The 24,947-nt window shown below is 31.5% G+C and overlaps 4 protein-coding genes across 6 annotated transcripts; 1 reads left to right on the forward strand and 3 right to left on the reverse strand.

Annotated features, from left to right (window-relative positions):
* LOC135949329 (uncharacterized) lies at nt 1-2,028 on the reverse strand. The gene is made up of 3 exons (XM_065498858.1): nt 714-2,028; nt 483-643; nt 1-411 (listed from the first exon to the last, which is right to left on the reverse strand). The coding sequence occupies exons 1-3, from the start codon at nt 1,861-1,863 to the stop codon at nt 286-288; spliced, it is 1,437 nt and encodes a 478-aa protein (XP_065354930.1). The 5' UTR covers nt 1,864-2,028; the 3' UTR covers nt 1-285.
* An 827-nt stretch (nt 2,029-2,855) lies between these two features.
* Nucleotides 2,856-5,629, forward strand: Pbp95 (proximal sequence element A Pbp95). The gene is made up of 4 exons (XM_065498859.1): nt 2,856-3,321; nt 3,387-3,707; nt 3,774-3,993; nt 4,081-5,629. Exons 1-4 carry the CDS (start codon nt 2,917-2,919, stop codon nt 5,409-5,411), a joined length of 2,277 nt encoding a protein of 758 aa, XP_065354931.1. The 5' UTR covers nt 2,856-2,916; the 3' UTR covers nt 5,412-5,629.
* A 1,009-nt stretch (nt 5,630-6,638) lies between these two features.
* On the reverse strand, nt 6,639-24,845 carry LOC135949333 (HEAT repeat-containing protein 5B). Of its 3 annotated transcripts, none has more exons than XM_065498864.1 (9): nt 24,500-24,845; nt 16,695-17,102; nt 15,000-16,628; nt 14,641-14,914; nt 14,392-14,424; nt 12,214-13,074; nt 11,173-12,150; nt 9,135-11,109; nt 6,639-7,397 (listed from the first exon to the last, which is right to left on the reverse strand). In XM_065498864.1, exons 2-9 carry the CDS (start codon nt 17,030-17,032, stop codon nt 7,069-7,071), a joined length of 6,417 nt encoding a protein of 2,138 aa, XP_065354936.1. In that variant the 5' UTR covers nt 17,033-17,102; nt 24,500-24,845; the 3' UTR covers nt 6,639-7,068. The 3 variants fall into 3 exon arrangements, with proteins under 3 accessions (XP_065354936.1, XP_065354933.1, XP_065354935.1); XM_065498861.1 differs by lacking the exon at nt 24,500-24,845 and adding an exon at nt 19,050-19,221; XM_065498863.1 differs by lacking the exons at nt 14,392-14,424; nt 24,500-24,845 and adding an exon at nt 19,050-19,220.
* On the reverse strand, nt 20,749-22,002 carry ImpE3 (Ecdysone-inducible gene E3). Its single transcript, XM_065498860.1, has one exon. It carries the CDS (start codon nt 21,845-21,847, stop codon nt 20,894-20,896), a length of 954 nt encoding a protein of 317 aa, XP_065354932.1. The 5' UTR covers nt 21,848-22,002; the 3' UTR covers nt 20,749-20,893.
* Nucleotides 24,846-24,947: the final 102 nt, after the last annotated feature.

Below are 24,947 nucleotides of genomic sequence, written 5' to 3' on the forward strand. Positions count from 1 at the left end.
TTAAACAATCTTGTAAAGAAATACGATATTTATATATTTGTATTATTTATTATATTTTGTTAAAAAGATGCAGTTCATTAAATTACATACTGCAATGAAAATTTGTAGTGGACTGCATGCAAATCATTTCAAATTAACAAAAATATCTTTCAAAGTATGATTCTAATAAGCTTTTTTTTTAAAAAAAATAACATTGTATTTAGTAGTGAGTTCTAACAAGTTTCAATGTTTTGAAAACGCGTCTGAATAAGAATGATTGATCAACATCATCTTCTTCACATATAACTATGAAATTAAATCGTCCAAAGCTTTATTTTTATTATTTTCATTACGTATTAACGCATCAGATATTTTACTTTCTTCAAATCCCAAGTCCACAAGTTCACTTAGGGGTATTAGATGCTCAATAACCTGCGTAGAAGGTACATGTTAAAACGTTTTTTTTTTTTTAAATTAAGAACAAAAATGTATTACAATTTTACCTTTTTATCATCAGTTCCCACAAGTTGAACAATTCTTGCTACACGTTTATAAGGAAATCCCATTGCACTTATTTGATCAACTAGTTGCTTGGCTTTACTATCCAATTTACTTAATATATCTTCCTTCTCAGTATCAGTATCATTAATTTTTGTTGTTGCTTCTTTTGATAAACATATATGTACAAATATTTATTATTATAATCTCCATACTTCAAAACGATGTATACATACCAATGTTTTCAGTAGATTCTTCCGTATTGTAACTACAATTTTTGTATCTTCTAATTTCTGAGTTTCGAACTTCATCACGCAGTTCTTTTAAAATATCCGGCACACTTTTCGATTTGGTCACTTGGTCCTCCATTAACGCCTGTAATCTGTTATATGGCATAGGATTTTCTGAATCTACTTTATTGGTATTTTGGTTGCCATGATTTGATTGGTAATTATAATAATTATTCGAATTGGTTAGTCCATTATATTGGTGTTGAGGCGACGTAGTGGGAGCAGGCAAGTTGGCATTATATTGTATTGCAGACATAGATATTGTGTGATGGTCCCTGAGCTCAGTTAACGCTCCCTGAGTAGAGTTAAGATCATAGTTGAATCTGGGTAAATTATTATTAGGTTTTGGAATGTTTTCCGCTGTTTTTAACGAATCCGTATGAATTTGCGTGATCTGTTTCTGCTCAGGGTATACATTATTAGGACTTTCATTGATTAGTTCATCGGCTGGAGATTTTATTTGGGTATTGTGTAAAACTTGGGCCAATACGTCCAAGTCATTAATGGTTTTCAATTCAATATTATCAAAGGGAGAGGATGTATCATCCTCAAAATCTTTGTAATTGAATGAATTCGCCAGAGTGCTATTAGAATTACTAGAGCTGCTATTATAAGACAATACTGTCGGTTGCAATATATTATGGAAGCTATTCACCGTTTCCGTCACACAAATCTGCGGTGCCGTTTGTTTGGATTCTAAAATGCCTGTACCATTCTTTCTGCATTTCATATCCATTTCTACTTTTTCTTCTTCCTCCCCCGAGGATAGGTCATCTGTACTAGGATATGATACGCTATAAAGTAGATTCTTTTGTCTATCTTCATCCTCCCGTTTACGTTGCTGTTCCCTTCTCGAGATTCGCTCCCTTCTCAGTTCCTTATTACGCTGACGTATACGTTTCCATTGTTCAATTTTTGACAAGGCCTTCTGCTCGAGTTGCAAATCGTATGAAAACACTGGGCAATTCCGATAATAGTTTTCTTCCAAATTCAATTTGTTTGCCAATGATTGTGGCAGTTTATAGATAGGAGGAGGAGGTTTATATTTTTCGGCTATCTTAACTGGTACGCCATCCATATAATTGGCATTGTACATACTGTTCCTGAACAGTCACAGTTTGCCCTCACATACAAACAACTTTTACTTTTTATTTTGTTTGCAACAATTAAATTAAAAATGTGTAAAACTATGAGTATGACTTTTTTTGTGTTTCTATTGCTAATGCAAAATTTGTTAATTTGTGGAAAAAAACGGAGAAAAATTTTAGATAAATTACCAAGAGTTGCCACACTTACAAAAAATTAAAACGTAACAAAATGTACATTGAAAGCGTTGTACGTCGGATATATCTCAATTATTTACATGTTGTAAACAAAGAATCTATGAATTTTTATAAAAAATTTGTGAATCATATTTGACTCTTGGGACTTGATTCTCAATTTATAAAAGAAATAATAAGGAGAAGTTGTATATAATATAATTTATCGGCATTTCCACGGTCGCGAACCGCACATTCCTACGCCTTTGAAGTGAAAAATTTAGAAATCGGAATAATTTTTATTTTTTTCTTTAAAAGACAGATTTTGTCATTACTTGTTGCCAAAATATTGGCAGTAACTTGTTATCCCGAACGAGACATAATATATAACTCGTTTTCGACTGCATGGAGACAACGGTATATAATTTGGTAACGGTATTTTAGAGATAACTGTAATTGCAGTTTTTTCATTAACTATAGCTTAGCGGTAACGGTAGTCGAGCCGAAAGAGTATTTTAGGTATAGCGGTAGCCAACTCTATGAATTACAAGGGCATGTATTCCCTTGTAATGTATATTTTTTACAAGATTAATTACATGTCATTCAGTAATCATATTTTTGATTTGATTTTTGTTTACAATAATCAAAGGTTACGAATACATTTATTTATTGTTAGAAATTTAAAATATTGTTGACGGATACGCTCTGATTGTGCCGATACTTTGTTATCGAATTATGCCCAATCATTTGTAAACACTCAAAAGTCTGGTATCTTATTTTATTGCAGCATTTGACAGTTTTTTGTTTGTTTGTATTCTCTTATTTTTTTTGTATTTATTCCTTTAAAACTCGATGGATATATTTTTTCAAAGAAGTTTTTATTTCTAATAATGGCGACAAATACTAATGAAGAAATGAAAACAAAATTGGAAAAAGCATTAATCCTGAATCGACAAATGCAAGGAGAACTACTAATCATGCGAGGAAAGCTAGAGAAGCTATTGTCAAATGTCAAAGACACCTATAAAATTAATGATATATTACTGAAGGAAGGCATTGTTAGACGACGAAAAAAGGGAATTGGAATAAAAGGAGCATATTTGAGAGGTGGAACGTTCTACTTAAAGGGAAATATGTTTTTCAAAGATATAAATTGTCGTAATTGTCCAAATAATCGAGATTATGAAACAAGAAAATTGGAAAACGAAATGTTTCCAATGGATTTGAACTTAAAATCGAGACATGTTTGGTCTACTGCTGATAAGCAAGGTGTTATATTGGGTATTAAGGAACAGGTAAGAAAGCATTGAAATTGTACTTTAAATCGATGGCCAAATAAAATGTTTTTTTTTATTTTTAGATAATCGATTACTTGTCAAAATCACCTAAGCGCCGTGGTGAGGAAAATAAAGAAGTAGATAGTGAGAAGTTGGCAAAACTTTTAAACATGGTTCCGAAAGATTTTCGCATCGATTGGGTTAATTTATCAAGTTATAATGTGCAGCATCGTCATTCGCCCAAAACATGTGAGGCTATTTGGAATTTATTTTTACATCCGTCTTTAAAGCGAACTGTCTGGTCGATAAAAGAAAATCATAAGCTTTTGGAAGCCGCCAAAAAATATAGTTTTCAAAATTGGCAAGCTATAGCCAATGATGTAGGACAAAGATCAGATTTTCAGGTATATTGATATTTGAAAAAAAAAAAATGTTTTAAAAATTGTACGTTCCTCTTTATTTGTATTTAGTGTTTTGTTCAATATAAAAATTACGTCTGTCACATGTTGCCCGAATCTACAACAAAATGGTCTAAAGATGATGACAAACGACTGCTGGAAGTAATAGCCAAAAATAATGTAAATGGGATTATTAATTGGAGCAATGTAAATGCGTACTTTCCACATAAAGCCAAAAACACGTTGCATACTCGCTATAATCACACGCTTAATCCGGACGTTCATGTTGGTGGTATGTTTAAATATGCATATAGTTATTAATTGTATTAAATATTAATTAATTGCTAAACACTAACCATTTGTTACTCTTTTTAAACAGTCCCTTTTACTCCAGAAGAAGACCTGCTTTTAATAGCAGCTGTAAAAGAATATGGTACAAAATTCAACTGCATACCGCGTACCCTATTCCCAAATCGATCGCTGATACAATTACGTACTCATTATAATAACGTTCTATCTAAACGTCATAACCGACTTCCATGGTCTTTAGAGGATGACATTAAGTTAATGGATCTTGTGACAGTAAATGGTACTAAATCCTGGCTGGTATGTGAAAAATCGTTTAATGGAAAACATTCACGCATAAGTTGTCGCACACGATTTTTAACTATAAAAAAGTATTTGGAAAAGAATCCTGATGCAGGCATTGATGACATTCCTAGAAAACAGATAAAATCAAGATGCGCTATCAACATCGAAAATTGGAAAGAAAAAGTTGAGGAACTGTCTGCAAATCCAGACGGTGTAAAATTGAAAAAGGAAAAATTTCAAAAACAAAAAAACGATAAACTTCAAAACAAAAAACATGAAAAAGTAAGAAAACCAAAACAGAATGCAATTAAAAAAACAAAAAAAGAAAAGCTTAAGACCGCTGTTAAAGAAGAAATCGAACCGATTGAGGCAATACTACCTAATGAAGAGAAAATTCAACCAGTTGAAGAAAAATTACAACAAATTTCTGAAAACATACAATCAATTACAGAAAATCTACAAATTATAAAAAATGAGGAAAAACGAATTAGAAAGTCCCAAGCAATACAGAAGAAAATAATTGAAAAGCCCTACATACCGCGATTACGAATGAATGGTATAAGAAATTATAATTTTTTTAAATATGCCTACAATTTTAATATGAAACAACACCCCTGCGATAACATATTAATAAACAACGAGGATTTTACTATTGCAATGTCAGCTTTGAATCCCCAAATACCATTATCAATAGATAATTATAAATTTGATACCAGTATACCAGAGAATGTTAAACTAAATATAAGAAATAATCCACCACAACTATCAATTTATGAAAAACTTCAACGTTTGCCTCCAAATTGGTCTACAGCCATGGGATTTCGGGCACTATGTATACACACAGCAACTAATTCGACTACCCAACCATCTGAGCATTTTGTGGACAACACAAACGATTCAATAACAAATTTTCGAGAACGTTTACGTTCAGTTTTCTACTCAACAGCGCTGCTAAGTCGTTTAAACCCTGACATGGTGGGTATTAAAATGGCTGAAACCCCAAAACCAAAAGTGGTCAAACGTAAACGATCTTATAGCAATAAAGTTAATGAAAAAAATACAAATAAAAAAAAATGTATTGAAATTATAGAAAATATAAAAACTGAATTTGAAACGTAAATAAATTAAACTAGAATTCGTTAGATGAATTATTAAATTATAAATAATGTCAAAGCTATAAAATGCAAATACCAATAATGTAATTTTTAATTACTTTAAATCATCATTTTGTAAATTAAATCATTAAGTCATCACTTTGTAAATTTTTTAGAACTTTGAATAAACAAAAACGTACAATTAAAAAAAACAAAAAAAAAATAATCTTTAAAAATATCAAAGTTTTTTATTTCGTTTAGAATTAGTTATTTACAATCAGAGCTTCGTATTAATTAATTCAATTTGAGCATAATTCACTAAACTTAAATAAGAATAAAAAAAATGTCGGCCATTTATTCCATGAATCCATTCCCAGCGGAGTCAATATAGCCATGTTCGTCAGTATGATGAAATCAACTTTCCGTAGCCCCCAAATACATCCAATAACTCCGAAATTTTTCCGGCTCGGTTGCTATTTAAAATCGAGAAAATCGGTCACAAATGGCTGAGATATAAGGAAATAACCCGGACAACTTCGATTTTTGACCTATTTTTTTTACCTATATCTGGATTACTAATTCATTAATATAGACAATATGGATATCTAATGATAGATATCTCATAGATCTTTACAATGACGTATATAATACCATATTAAGTTGGACCTACAATGGGTCAAAATCGGAAAAAATATTTTTTAATCCGATTTTTTTTTCACCAAAAGTTTTCTTCGCTAAATATAAAAAAACATTTAAAAAACAAAAAAAAAAAATGTTTAAAATTAAAAAACAAAAAAAAAAATTTTAAAATTCAAAAAAAAATTTTTCCAAAAAATTAAAAAACAATTTTGGAAAAAAAATTTTGTTTACCTAAAAATATTTAAAATTTTTATTTTGAAGTATTATTTGGTGAAGGGTATATAATATTCGGTACAGCCGAATATAGCTCTCTTACTTGTTTTTTTATAGCTTTTCCTTTATTGTGAGATTTCCATAGAATTCATTTATTCATCGGTTACGAGGTAACGTTTTTTCATCATTCACATAAAAATTGAATTTGAAAATAGTGTCACATTCGTATACGAGCGAACGTGATTTTTTTTTTTAATTTTGGGATTCCTATAATCAATTTGATGTCATTCGATAACGAGCGAGGATGATACTCGAAAGCAAGGAAGCATTCGAAATCTAGATCTTTTTCTTTTTCAATTTAGAACACCATTTTAAAAATATGTAAGTAAAAGACTATTAGTTGGTTAATAATGACAAAATCTTTTTTTATATTTTTAATAAGTATTTTTTTTTTAACATGTAACATTTGTTGTAATAGATACGAGATACACTTCATACATTATATGTTTCTTTAAAATTTTGCTAAAAACTAAATACAGTTATATTTTAGTATTTAGCTTTTGTAAATTGTTGCAAATTATAATATAATTAAAAGCCGTATTTCATTGTTCTTATTGTAAGCAACAACATGACGAATATGTAAGTATGTATAAATACATTATGTATTGTTTGTATTATATGTATATAGGTATGTATCTATGTAGTATTAATATTATTCTATACTTATTGTTAGTTATAGTATATTATATATGTATTTTTTAATCAATGCTAATTAAAATATTAATTAAAACTTTGCCATGCAAAGTTTTTCTTTTTTTTATTTGCAACATTTATTGGAAATTACTAAAATCAGTTTTCAGTTTTATAGTGGGTTTCTGTTGTTTGTCGAGGCCATTGCGAGACTGTGCCGTCTGCACCCGGTTGGCAATAGCCACAGATTGCTGTTGACAACGAACTGCCGCTTCTAATTTTTGACGCAATTCTGGTGACTGGCCCATCAATGACTTAAATTCCTGTGGATATTTAGGGCCGATTTTCATAAGCCATTGTAATGCCTGTTCGTGTAATTGACGTTGATATTTTGGTAGATTGCGCCATTTCGAAGGCTCAGCTAGATAGTTAATTAGCACTGGCACCAGTAGAGTTAACATTTGTATGCCTATATGCGGGCAAATGTAGGAAAATTATGGAATAAATAAATATATAGAACATTTTAATGTAATTAATTAGTTATTCATTAAAGAAAATTTCGTATGAGGGTTAAATTAAGGGTAAAATCTAGTGGAAATTACTATTGTTTTTGTAATAAAATAGAAATTAACATAATAATAAAAACTAAACAACAATGATGATTTTAGTACATGTAGTATGAATGACTGGATGTATGATGCACTATGTAAGTTGCCAAATGACAAAGTATTTTATTTTTAAATTACCTTGCATAAGATTTCCTATATTATTATATTATGTTATTATATGTTTAATTACATATTATGTTTAGGACGGACATAATTGATGATAGTTAGGGATAGTTAGATTTCGTGATTATCGTAATGCATTAGAAGATAAAATAAAGATAGATAAATAAATAAGTAAAAATTACAAATGATTTGATATACGTATTAATTTCATTGTATAATGCTAAAATTATGTTAGAGAGATGTTTAAGAATTTATTGCTTAAATATTCGTTGGAAATAACAATAGCATAGTATAACAATAGTAGTATATTTTCAAATGTATTTTCGAGAATTTTGCTTTTAAAAATCTCATTTTTTTTCTATAAATGGATATGAAAAATCTCCCTCACATACATATTCACGCAACGTATATGAGGAAAATAAAAAATTTTGGAGAATTTGATTAAAAATATTTTTTAATCACTTTTTTCATTTGTGGTTTGTTTATACGCCGATACTTAAACCTGCCAAAAATTGTACTCGTTAATAATTTTCCTCATTGCGCGCTAAAATAATGTTTTTCAAAAAATAATGTTTAAAATTTGGGTTAAATGTTATTTTTATGCAGGAGGCTGTATTCAATACATTCAAATTCGAAATGTATTGTGAAATGTTTAAGGATATATTTTGAGGTAGATAGATAGATTTGACACTAATTTTGCTGTACTGGACATAATAAAAAATAGATTTTTTTCTTAATATAAATTGTAACTATCACGACTTTTATTATAAAAGTGAGAAAACAAAATTTTGAAATTTCACAAAATTTTTAAAAAGTGCATAAAACGTTTGTGATACCTCTGAATGGCTATCGCGAAAAACATATTTTTTTTTTTTTTTAAATTTCCATACATTTGAAATGCTATTTTCATCATTTTATTTGACTAATGAGCTCGTGTTCATTGAATAATTTAAAAAAATCGGTAAATTCTGGTTTCATTTGTATATTTTTTTTCCGCCAAGTATTTCCATAATTATTTATAGGCTATAAAAATGTCCAAAGTCTAGTGATTCTAACTTATGTTGGATTTAAACTGCAAGTTTGAAACTGTTAGTACATACATATGTATATCAAATTAATGAGATAGCTCTTGTATGTTTTAAAGCATATTTTAAAATTTTTAATGACCATAAGACGTGAACACTTAGTAACCTAAAATTTCCGATTCACAACTTTTTTTATGGTTTACCGATATGTGTCATTGATTTATTAATTTTGAAACCCAAATAAAATACAAGCCATCTGAATTCAGTTTCGACGATTCACCAAAATGTTTGATTTTCCTCATATAAAATAATAAATTCTTCAACAATTCTCTTTAGATATAAATATTATCAAAAAACTTTTAGGGTATTAGTGCATATTAATTCTGTTTCATTAAGGACAACAAATAAGAAGAAAACTTCTTAACATAAAAAATGTTTGCATTAACTTACGATTATGTGGTTCAGCTAATTCAATAAGAGCTTCAACGGTTACAATGCTTTCCAAAACAATTTGCAATTCTAGATCGGTTCGTGGCTGCTTGGAATTCTCCATATACAAGCCCTCAATAATGCGGGGAGCCAGAGCATGTATGTAGGGTGTAGACACCTTTAACTCGGATTGTGAAAATATCAGACGGGCCGTTTGTATGCACTTTAGTTTTACGGACAAATTATCCGATTGCAAATACTGACGGAAGTGATTAATGCAAGGATATTGTAGAGATGGTGTTGACACTACTGGCGCAGGAGTGTGCAGTATGAAAACAGCTATAGCCCTCAGCATAGTCACCTCATCCATTTTTCTATCCTCATTGTTGCCTGCGGTTTTTGTTAGATCCACTATGGTGGCCAAAGAGCTTTGTAATAGTTCTTGCCACTCGCTAGCTACCGACGGATGTTTGGACCATTTATCTTTGCAAATAGATTCCAGAGCATGTAAAGCTGCTTGAATGGCCACCGTATTGGCTAAAATGGTGGAGTCAATAAAAGATTTATTAGCTATTTCCTTTATAATGGAAGTTGTCATGTATAGTATGGTGGGTAATATAGCTAAAGCTCCTTTGGGAGAACAGAGAGTGGTTAGTTCCTCAACGCATTCCAAAGCACTGGCCACTAATCTGCCATTGTCCTCTGCCAATTTATTAAAGAATGATTGTGAAGATAACGCCGTTTTGGCTATTAAATCCTGACGAAATTGTACCGTATTCGCGGCCCCAGGATTCATGGTTGGAATTTGACGTACAAAAAGACATAAACACACCTCTAAAATGGCGTATATGTGTGAGGATCCAGGTGTTATTTCCCCTGAACTACCGCCTTCGCCCATTTGGTCGATTTGTTCTTGCAATGAAATATTATCAGCATTTTCTATATTCTTGTGTTTCTCCAGGTACTCATCACGTAATTCTGTGAGTTGTTCTTTAGAAGCTTGAACAGATTGTTTAAGAATTTCAATACATAAGAGCTGAACAAACAAGTCATCGCTGGTCAATATTTGTCTGTGCAACACATTGCACAACTCAATAGTTAAGACCTTGTCTTTAACCAACTGTTGGCGTGCCCATTTTGAATCGAATATGGTATACATAGACTGTAAACAACTTATCACATTTTTTGGTTTTTCCGAAGTTCTGGCACTACACAATGCTTCCATACACAGACCAAAGATCATATGAAAACGATCGGCCGACAACGAGCCATGCGAAATATTGTTATTAGCTTCCAAAGATGTATTATCAATATTGTTGGCTTCAGCATCTGTTTGACTAGATGACTCCAGATGTAATTCAAAGCCTTCATCCTTCAGCCACAATGAAGCCGCATATAAAATAGGAGGCCAGGACGCCAAATAATGAGGTTTTGAAGAGTTAATAGTGTCGGGAGTATAAAAAGCTCCCCCATCATGTGGTAATTGACTTTGGAACTCGGCTGGCAATAAAAGCAAAGCATGATCCTTCATAGCAGCCAACCAATGAGTGGAAAGGTTATCCAACTCTGGCTTTACCAAAGACAAAAGACTCTCACAATTTCTATCATTGCCGTAGTCAGCTGCAATTGTTTCGTCGTCATCCATTTCAATTGCAACTGTTAGTGATGGTATCAAGTTTGAGGCGGTCAACTGTTTTCTTAGCAAAGATGCCGGGGCGGTATTGTTGGTAATCATAGAAACAATGTAAACTTCAGCCCAAGCCTTTAATATACTCAGTTTCTCAAGTGTGGTCATGGATTCGTTGAATAATTGTGTGCTGTTGGTTTTCGTATGTAATTTGTTTAAAGACGACACTAATAACTGATGGACACGACGTAAATCGTTTAGGTCACGTGCCACACCCGAACCAATCCAAGCTGAACAAACTTCGCAGGCGGCAGCCGTAACATGAGATGGAGTGTCCGGAGCAAAAGCTGGTCTCAATGCCGCACCCACCTTAATTTAAACAAATAATTAAACTAGCTTGTATTAAAATAAAAGTATTTCTTTATATCATACCTGAGCTTGAAACTGTTCTAACAGTAAATGTCCAGGAAATTCAGGTTCCGGTACATTTGCAAATCGATCGATAATTTCCTGTAAAGTTCTTAAACCCTCTAAACGCAGCTGATCAGAGTCAGAAGTAGCGGCAATAAATGACATACGTATAAGCTCTGAGAGGTGAAGTATAAGGTAGTCACCGCTCGACTTGGTCATTTGCATTTCTTTGGCCTGCAGCAAGTCAAAGTGTATGGGAGTGTCAGACTCGCAAGCCGACATAATTTTTCTTACAGATTGGGCGGCAAATACGCGCGTAGTCCAGCGTGGTTGAATGGCTGGATGGGAAGAGTTTTCTGTGGCATGATATTCAGTAACATCATCAGCATCATCTTCTTCGTCATCATCATCCTCATCATTATTGGCCAAGTTATGTGATGCTGTCGCACTTGCAGCTGAGCTCGTCTTCGAAGCATCTCCTTTTGAGGTTATAGCAACATCATCTGGGAGAGGTGAATTTTCGACAGCCACCGTTAGAACATTTTTACACAGACTCAGCCAGGTGCTTAAGCTTTCTGCTGCCATCAATTGCAGCATTGACATTAAAGTGTCATGAATATTTTTAAGCATTTCAATGTCTGTTTCGGAGTCTAACATGGCAAATAGGATGCCAGGAAGACCAAATTCAGTAACAACTAGTTTGGGACAGTCATCGGGTTTAATCGATAAGGCCAGATCGCAAACCTCTTTGGCTTCACGATGTGCTAGTTGGCGAAGACAAGAAACAGCAGCTTTACGTTGGGTTAAATAGTTGCTAGACAAGTTCTTAACGAGCGTCGGAACCAATGTGGGTAAACAAATGCTGCCCGGTGCAAAAAGATGCACTTGCTGCAGACAACCGGTAGCTTCAGCCTGGACCAAAGGATCGGAGTGACCTTGCATTATATAAGCTGCGCAAATATACGATCTGCGCATTTTTGCAACGCCTCCAACATTTCCCTAAAACATAAATAAATTGAAATTGAAATTGGATTTAACATTTCTAGTAGAGCTGGTACATACTTGAAGTTCGGGACCCATTGTTGTAATTAAAGCGTTCAAAACACGACCAATGCACTGATGAACATCCACATATGATTGCGGAACATTTAGTAAAAGTTTTAGACACAATGTCAATGTTGCCTCGACATAGCTTCGGAACATTGGCCCACCAGAATCAGCAATTAATGCCAAAGCATGTAGAGCCCACAACTGAACCACAGGCGACGAAATATCTTGTGCCAAAGCCAACAATATAGACACACTGGTATTCAAATGTTGAGACGAGCCCATACCACCAACATAGCGATGTAAACAACCCAGGGATAAAGAGTGACCAGTACGTGTTACCACATCCCGGGCGGACTTTAACTTGTCAAACGAATTTTGCGCCAATTCTGCTGTAAACCGTGATTCTCCCACAACTTGCGCTAAACGACCCAGAGCCTCAGCTGAAGCACACCTCAACATTGAGTTCGAGCTAATTAGACCCGAAGTCACTAGATTGGTAAAACTTTTTCGTACATCTTCTTGGCCAACACTAGCCTTGTTGTCCGTTAGCACCTTTAAGCTACACAGCAAAGATGTATATACATTCATTTGAACTGCCTCTTGGCGACTGCTCTTAGCCTGCTTTATGCATTCACCGAAATGATCCAACATTTGTAAACGATGCTTATTGGCCACTTTGGGGAAAATTACACCAAATAACGTTATGGACATATCTATGATAGCAACACCAAGTGGAAGAGGCCCAGGACACTGATCAACCTTATAACCATAGGCTCCGTTAACTGTAGCATTCGATGAATTGCCAGAAATTCTGTACAAACAACAGGGGTCGTGTTCCAAAGCACCAGAGCCGGCTGCACTATTTGGTTGAAGCTGTTTTTTTTTTAAATAGGTTGAAGTATTTATTAAATAAACATAAAGATATAGTAAAGGCATTCACATCACTTGAGAAAATACGAAATTTCAAACATAAAAATGTATGTAAGTGCGGATTTCAGTATAAAGAGAAAATTATTTTACAATATACAATATGAAAAATAACTTCTCACTTTCAATATATTTTTCGTCGAAGGTTTTTTTTTTCAATTTCGTATTTTCTGACGTGAATAACTTTATTGTACTTTAACACAAAAGGTATTTATCGGGTTAAATTCAACTTTTAAAAATTACGTTATGATTTTCTTTCAAAGTTTTAAAATATTCTAATGACGTTTTTTTAATGGAATCTTAAGTTTTCCTTTTAGAGGTAATATTCTCAAAATGCTGCAATTACCTTTTCCAAATTTTATTCTACTATATAATTGAGGGCAGAAGATATCTTCTTTATATAAAAAATTATTTATAATCGAATTTCCAAACATAATATTGCATTGTAATCAGGTGTATGCATGAATGCAAATTTTCAGCCTATTCAGATTACGAAACTGATTCAATATTCAGTTACAAAATTTTATATAATCTAACATACAAACAAACTAACATTGCAAATTAAATAAAAGCTTTAAAAAAGAACTTATAGCAGAAAAAATGCTATATTTTTTAAAGAAAACAAAACGCCATTAAAATATTTATTACTACATATGTGCATTTCCACGACATTTTGCTTTTGAAATGGAAAAAAGAAGAAATCGATTTTCGATAGAATATTTGTAGCACTATGTTTAGGTTTTGTCTACAAGTCGTTTCCAATATATTATATTGAAATCCCGAACGACAAAAAATAGAACTGCCTCTAAAAAATGCAAAAATCAGCGAATTGGAACATAATTTATTAAAACATTTTTTTATATATTAAAATGGAATAATGTAGCTATCAATTGAGAGCAAAAACAAATATACATATATATTCAGATTTCAGTCCATTTTGTTTATGATAACAAATATAGATATTTTTTAATAATGTTAGAAAAAATCATTTGTTTATGAGCATTTTTTTTCGCTCATGGTGGACGTTTCATTGGAAATGCGCATATGTAATTTAAACGATGGTAAGCTTCATTTTGATTGAATTTAATGCAAACTAATTTTGTATGCCTCTTTAAATACATTTTCTTTTAAATAAACATACTTAAATCTAAATAACGAGAACTATATAAACAAAACAAGAACTATATAAACAACAAAAAATTAACTGCAAAAAAGCGTCAAACAACAACGAACAACTTTTGTCTTAAGCTTTTTAAAACTTACATGATCACCGTCACATCTACGGTTTGGTTCCATCTTATTATACATATTTTTTAAAAAACATTTGTTTGAACAAATAAATGGGAAAATTTATATTAAAATTTTAGTAAAAAAAATTTAATTAATTTGCTTACAATAATAAAATACTAATTCTGTTTCCCTATTATTGATATAATAAAACACAATGAGCTTGTAAATGTCATACTTATGTGTTAATATTATATGATGTTTCTCAAACAATAAATAACATACCTGATCTTCTATAATACGATGATCTGTTTCTTGTAACCAAGTACCCAATATTACAGAGTCATCAGCATGGCATAGACTTCGTAGCAGAGAATTTGTGGTGTTTGCTGGATTTTCAGCCAAAGTAAATTCGGATATAAGCATACGCAATAAATGGGTATAAGAAGCTTCTAAAGCATTGGATGGCAATTGAGATAAAGTTTCATAAAGACGTAAGCGTACCATGGCGGCGGGTGCTTTTAATTGTGTGCCATAGCTTTTCAATACGGAAGATAAACTAAATAAAATGTATTAAAATAAAATAATATTAGAAAACCATTAAGTAATTGTGTTTATAAATATTTTTAAAGATCGCAACTTACTTTACCAACATAGCTAAAGCACTCTCTATGGGTGTCAGTAGACGTTTTATAATATCTTCTGTCACTAGATCGGGACAGTTGACCAAAAAACTTTGCATTACCGATAAAGCTCCTGCACGTCCTTCTAGGGTAACTTGCCAGGTAAACGAATCCCCACGGGCCTTTTCCGATTCCAACTCCTTGTTGGAACGGGGGAAGGAGTGACGCCACAATAGCAGCAATCTTGGTAGTAAGCCCTTTACTACCGGCGATCCCAGAGTCATTATGGATCCAATCAACAACCAACCGGCTTGGGTACGATTTAACGACATGCGACTGTTTTGAGAAGCTGAACGCAGTAATTCTTCTGCTGCATTGAATACAACTTTACCTTTGGTATGTGGTATACCTAAAGGAGAGTAACGTACACTTCCCAAAATAGCCGCTAAAGCGCAACTGTAACCCGATACGGCTTCCGGAGATGAACGCATTTGCTCGAGAGCATCCACAAATCGATCGATTAGTGGTGTTATTAGACTTGGCACAGCAACACAGAAGGATCGTAAACACCAAGCAGCGGCCAATCTAGCTGCAGCACTTGGATGCACCAAAACAGCGCAAGTGGTATCTATAGCATTAAGAGTTTGATCAGCCAAAAGATTTTGAGCTGTTGTGCCCAAACCCAATACTAAAGAACCCAATTCTTGTAGTGCACAGACCAAGAAGTGCTGACTGAACAGAGTTTCTTGATTCGAGTCCTTGGCATTTTCGGGATTAAAGTCTATCGAGTTCATTTGCTTTGCTATCATATAGACCAGTTCCTTGCAGGCTGATGTTTGGGCCTTTTCGCCAAGCATTTTGCCCAGCACAGATCTAAGTATGAAATTGATACACTTGCGAGAATAAACGGCATCAACGTGCGACGAGGCCGCCTTGGGATTGGCCACTAGATCCAATACATGCGAGAGGAATGTAGACAAGTTACGCTCCAACCAAACACTTCCCATATAATCCACAAACACTACATAAGCATGTGTTACACCCACACGTATCTCACGATTTACACTCGAACTGCCTTTGATGATTTCTCCAGTGCCTTTAAGAAAAGAACCTCCTCCGCGCAGAAAGCCCGACATAAGTATACCTAGCGTCTCGTCCAACGATACCTGTCTGGCGTTAGACTTCGATTGTGTCGGCTGAACCGACAATTTCTTATTGTTGGCCTCATTCTGTTGTTGTTGAGTAAATGCTAATAATGTGCCCAATAGTTTTGCCACGGAACAACGAACTTCATAACTGCTGCCATCGAATGCACGAAAACACAAAGCTGGCAAACTTTCGAGTTCAGTTTGATACAGAAATGGAGCATGTTGTATCATTTCTAGAATACATTTTGCAGCTGCAACTCTCACGGCCATAACACGATCAGTTAAGCCATGTTTGGTTGCCTTATAAATATCTTTGTGGACATTAGCTATAGCCGTACCCATGCCAGCACAAACTTTCTCCAATGTAATCATGATTTCAATGCGAGCCTGGGATTCAGCATTACGTAGAGTTCTTAAAAGCAAATTTACCGTCTCCTCATATGAACGGCCCATCATACGTCCCAGTTTTTCATACATAGAACCAAGAACGCATATAGCAGCCCTAAAATAGTAAAATATTACATAAACAAACGATTTATTTTGATCATACAATTAATAAGCCACTTACAACTTGGTAGGCAAGTAACTGGGTGAATCATCCTTATTTTTTAAAATATCATTGCACACATTTGCCGTGTCAAATAACATAAAGGTGTCGCCCACCGAAAACAATGTCGCCAAACAACTGGCCAATAATTTTCGTGTCGGCGGCCCGGGTGAGCCATTAATTTGAGCGGTCAATTGCTGCACAAGTTTCTTTTGATGATTTTTAATTTCATTGCGATCTATATCAAGTAGCGTCTTCTCCAAATAACCCAACCATTCGAAAATAAATACAGAACGTTTTGGCTCGGGTAACTGCTTAAGGGCATCTTCGTTTAAAGTTAAACTATGTGCCAGCTCCATACTATCATCGAAATTTCTTATTTCAGGGGCACTGTTATTTCTTTGATCTGAATCTGAGCGAACAAATGATCTAAAAAAAAATTGTTTGTTTTTAATTTTTCATTACTCTGTACAGACAATAAAATGTATGACGTGATGCGAAAAATATGACGAAAATTATAAAATGATGCTATTGAAATAAGAGATAATAGATACACATTTTGAGCATATTAAGAAACAAATATGAGGTATTCATTTTATAATAAAAATATTACCGATTTTAAACTAATAAAATCAATAAAATATTTATATACATACGTTAAGAGTTAACATGCTAAATTATACAAGTTAACTTTAACGTCGTTAAAAGTGCTCCCAATTCTGTCAAACAAATTAATATTACAAATTTAAATTATAAAGACTTTTAAATTAAAATTGTTATTTTATACAACTTCCATCTGCAATTTCAATTGCAAAATATCAATTAAATGTAGTTTTTTTTGCTAACTATCAACGCTAATGAAAGTGAACAAGCAATTTGAAAATCGTGATATTTCTAACACTTTAATTTTCGAACGTTTATTATTTTTGGTAAATTTTTCCATCATTTATTATTTAGGAATCTTTTGTCTCTTGGTAGGAATTCGATTAGTCTTTTAACGGGTATAATTACTGGTCACTGTATGATTGGACACATGTTGGAACGTATGCGTTACCCAGCTTTTGTAGAAGGTATTTAGATGAGGAGGAGGAAGAATCAGTACAACACTTATTATGTGACTGCCCGGCCTTACAAGAGCGTAGACTACTACATCTTGATAGGGCTCTTTTTCATGATCTAGACAGTCTAGTCAAGAGATGTGTCACTAATAAATATGACCAGATTTATTTGAAGTAGCGATTGCTTCTCACGGGCACCACAATAATCACATAGTCATCGGAATTCTCTTTTCATGTACAATTTTCAGCATACGAGCAAACATTTTTTTCTAAGGGTGCTACAATGGCCCACAAGGCCTCCGAGTGAACTCGCTAAATTGCGATCAACCCACCTATCCTAACCTATTTTTTTAGTAAATTTTTCGAAAATTTAATATTTATGGTAAATTTTTCGAGCATTTACTATTTATAGTAAATTATTCGAAACACTTCTTTTATAGTAAATTTGTTCGAACATTTACTATTTCGAATGGTTACTATTTAGAGGAAATTATTCGAAAATTTTTTGTTTGTATTACATTTTTTAAACATTTACTAATCAGAGTAAATTTTTCGCACATTTACTATACAGAATAAATTTTTCGAAAATTTACGATTCAGAGCAAATTGTTCGTACATTTACTATATATAGTTTTCTAAATGAATATTTAAGCAAAATACCATCATAAAGAAATAATGGATTTTTTAATTAAGAAAGTCTTAATTAACTATTTTGTTCGTTGTATGACAACAAAAGCTTTTAATTTTTCATAAAAAATAATGGAAAGTCTAATTAAGTAGTATTTTTTTCGTTGTATGACAACATTTTGAAAACAACATCAGCAGCAAGTTAATTGTGTTATTTTGCAAAATTCTAAAGAACACATCTTAATAAAAACCACTTAAATAAATCTTAAATGTGTGTGCAGGGCATACAAACATCGCCATTGACACCCTTTTCATGTTTATATAATGAAAAATCTGAAAATCCAATAATTGTTGTAGATGGTATTTTTTATGATTCAACAACACTACGGACTGGTTTAGTGAAAGCAGCAGCAAAATTCTCAATAAAATAAAGAAAGTGCAACATTCGCTTATGCTTGTGATTCGCCAATTCAAAGGAATAAAAACAAAATTCCAAAATAACAAAATAACAAAAAAAAAAAAAATACACGCATAAGAAGACACAAAGAACAGTAAAGAATTAAGCACGGCATATGCATTTAAAGATACAGGCGTAAGGTCTTTTTTAATGAGTTTCCATTTGTAGATATTAATGATGCGAGTGCCGTTAGGATAATTAACATGCCATCATTATCATCACAATTATATTCACCTCCTGGCATCACCAATCGCTTTACGCAAAAAGTGTGGGGTAGTCGTTAATATGTATGTTTCCAAATTTTCCATTATCGCAGCACTTGTGGTGTGTGATGTGTATATTGCAATAGTTCAAGGTTGCAAGTAGATATATTATTTTTTATGTTTTTTCTTACGTTTTTTTTGTGTTTTTTTAAGAAACAATAAAAAATAAATCAATAATTTATATTGTAAATTTAATAAAAATAATTTTCATTTTAAGGAATTATTCATCTTTACAGAGGAATGATTGTTGAAATTAACTATTTTTGATTTTTTAAATAAATCATTAAAAATGCGTTAATCTTATATATACACTACATATTATAGACACTGGCAAATTTCTTTATTTATTTCATCTTCCAAAAGAATATTCAACATTAGATGCGGTATTTACTCGCGCACCGACACTTTCAAACTAAAGAATGAATATTTTGCACTACTAATAGTAGAAAGCAGAAGAAAACAAAAAAAAACTTAAGAATATTACAAAGACGAAAAACAATTCTCTTTATATTTTGGCAACATAAAAATAAGAGAACATTTATTTAAAAAATAGACACAGCTAAATAAAAGAGAAATAGTAGAACAAACACATGTGTGAAGAAATAAAAAATTAGTTATGAATAAATACACAGTACTAATTTGTTAATTTGTAGTAAATTGGTAAAAAAACCCAACATAATTTTTTATTATTTAGTTTTGTGTTAAGAATTCATGAAGTATTATTTTGTAAGCAACTTAAAGGATTTCTAATAATTGCACAGTTTTCGTAATGTTTCTAAAACCATAACCATTTTAGTATTAAAGGTGTTTTCAGACGACAATAATGAATATTAATATTTGTCAGTTCAGAAGGCCGGAAATAACTTATGGCTTTATTAATTGCTTGTAAATAATATACATATGTATGTATATAATTTCGATAAATATGACTGACACTAAATTTTTAGATGTGATCAAAAACTCCAAAATTTATTTTAAAAAACTTTTAGTAGCCTCAAAGAAAATCAGAAAGAAATCGGTATAAAATATTTTTTTTTTTTTTAAAAAAATATTTGAATTCTTTTTCGAAAATTTACTATTAGAATAATTTTTTCAATCAGACTTTTAGAGAAAATTATTCGAAATTTTTTTGAATTTATTTGGAAGATTTTTGGAACATTTACTTTTTTTGGTAAACTTTTAGCGCATTTACTATGTATTACTATTCAAAGTAATTATTTAACAATTTTTTTTTAAATATGTTCCTACAAAATTTATTTATAATAAAATATATTCAATGATTCAAATTTACTGCAATTCAAATCTAAAAAATATGCTTAAGTATATTTTTTTCATTTTGTAAATGATTAAAAATAAAACAAATTGCATGAAAAAAAATATTTTAATTTAATTTGTTAAAAAAATTTAATCATTCAAAGACTGAATTATTGAATTCTGTTATGAATTAATTCAACGATAAAAGAATTCTATTTAACTAAAACCTGATGAATAAAGCTTAGGAATTAGATTTTCCGAATGAATTTATAGAAAGAATATCTGACATTATTTAGTGTCAGAATAAAGATTTTAGTAAATTAAGCTTAATAATTAATAATTAATTCGAAGCTCTGCTTACACGTTTCAAAAAAGCCTATGTGTGAATAATTTTTTTTTAATAATAATATAAATAATTCAGTTTTATACAAAAAATTTGGCTTTATTTTCTTTCATTTCAAAACACCATAATTACACAATTATATAGATTTCTTTGCAACATAATTTTATTCACAACAAAATACACATACATATGTATTTAATTTTATAAAAATATTTTATTTAAGGTAAAAACGGCATAGCAGGAATATAACGAAGCGCTTGAACGGTGGCACTTTTTGGATTACCCAAATCTTTAACAATGCCTTGGATGCGTGATACAACATCACTGCGTTGAATGTCACCACGATCGAGCATGCGTTGGAAAAGTGTATAAAGTTGTCGCTGCGACGACATACGCGACAATTCATTCAAATCCTTTAAAAGTTCATTCGAATAACCCTCATATTTACTGAGGTTAGAAGATTTAGCATCACGTTTTAGAAGATCATACACCAATAAAAACTCTACATAAGGTTTGGTGGGGGGAACGCGTTTTTTGCCAGCAGTTGAGGTAGTAGACCAACGATCCATAGCTGAATCTGCATCTAAGGTGGCACGACCATAATTGTCATCATATAAACGCAAGAAATTATCCAAAGACTCGACATCATTATTGAAATCATCGTGATTTATCTCCGTTATTATGTCTCGTATCAATGACAGCGGCAAATTATTAAATCCTTCGGGTGTACTGCCCAATTCGTAGAATATATCATAACCTTCTGCGGGTAGCTTTAATAGGTTAGATAATACGGGTGCGTATAATGCCGGCTTATGGGGTGGCGTTGGTTTCTGGCTAGGTTTCTGTGTTGTAGTTGAAGGTTGGCCCCACCAGGTAGGGGGATGCCACCAACTAGACGTTGTAGAACTAAAAGGTCGATTAGTTGTTGGAGTTGATGTAGTAGTGCTGCTACCATCCTTGTTAGTACTTTGCTCGGTGGTATCGCTAAATGGTGGCTCTACAGTTGTTGATGATAGCGGCTCATATTGCAGATGATCGATATAGTAGGCTAAAGCCTGCATAGATGCTGGCAAATAACTATTAAGTAAGTTAGCTCCATTCACTTGTTGTGTGTTTAAAACATATACAAAAGTTATACAAAATATCCCATAAAATGTTTGAAGAAAATTCATTTTAAATTTTCTACTGTTTTTACTTTATGTAAAAATATTAACTTCGTTTTGAATTTAATTCAATAATAGTATACGTATGACAATTTCATACTAAAACGAAATAAAAAAAACTTATTAGCCGTTCGTTTGACTTTATATTACTTCTTCTCTTTAGAATCAAACTTATACTGAAAACGAACATTTTGTTTTAGCTTGGCTAAGACTCATCTCCAAAAAACTGGAGAAAAGAACAGACTTGTTTTAGTTTGTTTTGTGTTTAAACTTTTAAATTATGTTTCAATAAATAAATCAAAAAAAGAAAAAGAAAATTAAGTGATTTTAATCGTAAACTGCATTAGGGTTCTGAGGCTAATAGTACGCTACTCTGGGTATTAAAGTTAATAAACTAAACTTAGTTCTTAGTTTTTAAAATGAGTCATTGTGAAATTACTAACAGGTGAATTCTACTTTCCACACAATTTTTACATACAATAAAAAATTAATGTATATAATAACATAATATATATTGTTTAATATACCCTCTCAGTGCCACTTCCAGATACTTAAGCACTTTTGCTTTTTATTTGATTTAATTGAGGTAACAGTGGATAATAAAAAAAATTCTGTTACCACAGTCTACTAAGCACATTTTTTTCAATAAAAAGTAGCGTTTAAAATTGTCGTCATGCTTCTCATCCGGAAGATAAAAGAAAGGTGAATACACTTTTATAGTTGTTTTATTTACATTTTCGTTTGTGTATAAGCGTAAACCCAAAAAAATTAAATAAAAAGAACTGTCTATACGTAGTGACCAACTATAAAGCACACTCAACTAAAAATGTTATCGTACAAATACCTACCATCATAAATTTATTTTTCAATTAAAGGTTTTTTTGAGCTATAACTTTTTTAAATAAATTTCTGGTTATGAATTTGGAGATATAAATTCAATAACTAATTCGAGAAATAATTTCCAATTTTATATTATTGATAACTTCCCGAAGAGTAATTTTTGGGAATTTCTTAAACTCTCTTCCTATTAAATTATCTTGTCTTGGAGTAGTTTTACGGGGTCGTCATCAACAATATTGAATTGAGAATGTTGAGTTTTTATCATTCTAGTATATAAAATTCTCGTGTCACAATGTTTGTGTTTGAGCTCCTCCGAAACGGCTAAACCGATTTTTATGAATATTTCGGAGATATGAGAATAGGTCGTAAAGTATATTTCATACCACTTGGAATTTGTTTTTAAATTTTTTTTTGTCAAAAACTTTTTTTTGCATTTTTTTGACATTAAAAAATAACTATAACCCAACCGATACTCATCCACCAATTTTTTAGCCGACATTTCAGTATTTTGTATGAGCAATATACAAATATAAATACATATTCACATATTTTTATGAAATTTTTTATATAATTTAGTTAGGTACGAGAATAGGTCGTAAAAGCCGATTAGCTTTATCAGGGATTAAGCTTTACCCAGTCTATACTTAATTCCTGTCCTTTTCTTGGCACTGGTTTTTTAACTTTATTTCGCTTTATATCATCTCACTTCTTTCTTATCCTCTCCAATATAATTTCTTCACATCTAGTTCACACCTAGTTATATTTCTAGTGGAAGTGAACTTCTTATAGTACACACTCCTTCAAATCTATCTATGTACAGTGGTGGCCAGCTATTTAAGACAAATACTTGAAATTTTTCATCAACTGAGTTTTAAGTGCGATAGAGATCTAGAAATACTTAAGTGTAATACACAATACCTATTATTAAAAAAAAAATTTTGTTAAAACTCAAATTTTTGTTAAAATTTGTAGGCAGAAAGTCGGCTATAATAATAAAAAAAATTTTATATGAAGCCATTTTCGTCTTTTCCCTTAAAGAAAGGCAATAAAACAATTTTTTTCTGAAACCATTCTTTATACCTTATAGAAGACGTAGAATCAATAATGTTTGACATAGTAGCATTTTTGTAAAAAAAATCATGTCCATATTTTTTGGATTTTAAGTGAGTTAGGGAACTCTTTGAGTTCCTTATTTTTATTGTAAATCTTTTCAGTTTGTGTTCATATATATGTACATACCTATAAGGGTTTTATGTAATTCTAAAAAAAATATGTAAATAAAATAAATTTTGGAAATTTCTTATACCTACATATACGATTATTTTTCCACTTAACTGTGTTTTGAATAAATTTAAAAAATAAAAAAATGAATAAAAGATAAACCACGAAATTTGTTGTTTATTGAAAACCTGATTTCAATGCTTTTTCCAATTTCGAAGAAAGGCAAAATTTAAAATCCGAAATTAAGTAAAACAGAACAGAAAATATAAAAAATGGAAATTGTGGCAAGACCAAAACAAAACAGAAATAAACAAATAAAGTAAGCAAGTAAGCAAGAAATGTAAATAATATAATTTATTATACTTCCTAAGCGTATAAATAAATACCAGACTACTACATCACATTTTTTTTTTATAAACAATTATAAATAGAACAACAACTAGCTGTTGTAAGCATCCGCTTATGGTCATAAATTGATATCACTTAATGTCTGGAGATCAAATATATGTCAGATGTTTTAAATCATTGATAAAATGACTCACTCTATAATGGAAATGCAAATTAAAATACCTTGCAGAATTCACAAAAATATACACTTACCAATTTGTTTTGGTATATAAATTTCACAAAAAACACAAAATATTTATTTGAATTGATTTCACTTAAATATTAGCCATTTGTTTTGCTTTCGTTTACAATTTATTCGTTGTTATTGGAACACTTTCGTTCATAGACAAAAAATGGAAATGTATGTGATGGTGCATGCACTGGTATACAATTTTTTTTTTTACGTCGTCTACGCCTTCATTTTTAAGGTCAACAAAAAGCTTATATTCTTTGTATTTTATTAATTTTTCTTATTTGCACTATGGAATTGATTAGGATATTGTTAATTTTCACAACATTAAATGCACTTTTCTTTGGAAATTAAGGAATTATTAACAAATATTTAACAATTATATTGAAACGGTACCAACAAGAAAATAAAATACACTAGATTAGCGATGGTATTATATTTTAGTATTGATATCGATAGTGATAAGAAAAG

This window comes from Calliphora vicina, chromosome 1, assembly GCF_958450345.1.
Source record: "Calliphora vicina chromosome 1, idCalVici1.1, whole genome shotgun sequence".
NCBI classification, from domain to species: Eukaryota; Metazoa; Arthropoda; class Insecta; order Diptera; family Calliphoridae; genus Calliphora; species Calliphora vicina.